At 28.5% G+C, this 2527-nt stretch overlaps 1 protein-coding gene across 1 annotated transcript in view; it reads left to right on the forward strand.

Moving 5' to 3' along the window:
- HELRODRAFT_166081 (hypothetical protein) overlaps positions 1-670 on the forward strand; it is a gene marked incomplete at both ends in the record, with an annotated part of 5941 nt that extends 5271 nt beyond the window's left edge. The window contains one exon of the mRNA XM_009033109.1: positions 634-670. Coding sequence (XP_009031357.1) covers positions 634-670 — 37 coding nt within the window. The remainder of the gene's footprint in view (positions 1-633) is intronic.
- Between the last annotated feature and the right edge of the window lie 1857 nt (positions 671-2527).

The raw sequence follows: 2527 nt of genomic DNA on the forward strand, positions 1-2527 counted from the left end.
ACTTACATACATACATACATACATACATACATACATACATACATACATACATACATACATACATACATACATACATACATACATACATACATACATACATACATACATACATACATACATACATACATACATACATACATACATACATACATACATACATACATACATACATACATACATACATACATACATACATACATACATACATACATACATACATACATACATACATACATACATACATACATACATACATACATACATACATACATACATACATACATACATACATACATACATACATACATACATACATACATACATACATACATACATACATACATACATACATACATACATACATGCATGCATGCATGCATGCATGCATGCATGCATGCATGCATACATACATACATACATACATACATACATACATAATTCTAATCAATTATGGGTTATACATACATACATACATACATACATACATACATACATACATACATACATACATACATACATACATACATACATACATACATACATACATACATACATACATACACACATGCATACATACATACATACATACACAGGCACACAGACGTATACATGCATGCAAAAACACGTACACAGAGAAAACATGAACGCAGAAATAGAAGACGCCACTTAACGATGCACTTTGTCTGCCAAGTTGCAACATTTCAATACAATTCAATAAGCCAACGTGAATAATTGCTTTAATAAAAAAATTGTTCAGTCTGAACGTCTCTTTCTCAACTTTTAAAAACACAGTGAAACATCAGATGTCATTAAGAACATTTTTCAGTATGTTTCTTTTAAGTTCAATTTTGTTCGTTTTTGTGTTTGTACGCTTGCCTGTTTGTATGTTTTTGTAAAAGGTAAGGTTTATGAAGGAATTTATTCAAAGTTAACAAAGTTGATATTTCTGTTTAAATCAATCCCACTAAATTTGACATTGGGCAAATTTTTTAAAAACTCTGATACATGAGTTTATGTATCAGCAATATTCGTATCGGTTATTTAACATTAGCACAGCTTCATAGACAACAACAAATGCAATTAGGCAAAAAATAAATTGAGACAACGGAAATAATTTGAAAACAAACATCGTGCACACCATTATTTGATCCATTAGTCGATGCTTGCACTGTCATTAAGCTAAAAAATCAAACCAAACAAACATTTTTTTTTCATTTTTGGATAGGTCAAAAATAGTCGAAAATATTATCCTAATGCGATGTATGATGTATGATGATGATAACATAATGATATGAAGGTGCGATGATAGTATGTAATTGATATAATGATGATACAATGATAGTATGTAATTGATATAATGATGATACAATGATATATGGACAATGACATCCTGATGATATATTGTTGGTAGTATCTTATTGATATAATGTTAATGGGATGGTTAATGACGCCAAGATAAAGTTGATTGGGGAAGGTTGAAAAGAAAAATGATTGAATCGTGATGCTGGAAATGATGAAGATGGTGACGTCGACGCTGTGACGATGATGTTATAGAGCTTTATGACGTTTTAATTAATTTTTTTATTTTTTTTTATTTCATCTGTTTATTTTGATTATATTTTTGTTGCTTACGTTTATGCTGTGTTTTTATTTTGAATTTTTTTATATTACGGTCCTTATGGCTATCATTTTTATTATTGTTGTTGTTGTTTGTTGTTGATGTTGTTGTTTTTGTGCTGCTTCTGCGGTTGTTGATTATTGTTAATTTCTATTAGTTTATTAGCTGATGTTGTTTTGAGGTTGTTGTAGCTGTCAATGTTTTTGTGGTTGTGATTTATGTCACTGTGACATGTTTTTTTTTAGCTAGTAAGTTTTTACTGTTGTTTTTTTTAAATTGACGCGTTTGAACTTGCTCAAACTGTTGATAATTATTGTAAGGAAAAAACTTTCCAAATTTAAAATTAATTTTAGATCACATCGATGTGAGCCAGCGTTTAAGAACACATTTGGGCCACCTTGTTTGCTCTGTTATGCATTCGTCATGTGATCATATAGCAACTTTTTTATAGTAATTTTTAACATTTAAACATGAAATATATGCTAATTTTTAAAACTCTTCATTTGATATTTTTTTATTTTCTCTTCAATAAGTTTCAAAGCTAGATATGATGAGCCAAAACAACTTTTGATTGAAGAATTAACGGGGAATCTCAATTTTTTAAATTATTTGTATATTATTTTATTTTGATTCTGTAAAATGGTTTTACCAATAATAAAACCATCATAACAAAAAACAATTTTTAAATATAAACAAATATTTAAGAAAAAACCTAATTTGAATTATTTTATTTATTTCTTTTTATATACAAATTCAATGTCTGTATTGAGACGTCACTTTAACTGATCGGAACCCAGCAGAATCTGCGTGATCACATTCATATTTGAATCCGTAACACTTGGCCTCGGGTTAGATCTTTATAGCTTTTCGTAGATTTACTTTTAGTTATTATACTGCAAATTTTGAAAC

Source organism: Helobdella robusta, assembly GCF_000326865.2.
Source record: "Helobdella robusta unplaced genomic scaffold HELROscaffold_9, whole genome shotgun sequence".
Lineage (NCBI taxonomy): Eukaryota > Metazoa > Annelida > Clitellata > Rhynchobdellida > Glossiphoniidae > Helobdella > Helobdella robusta.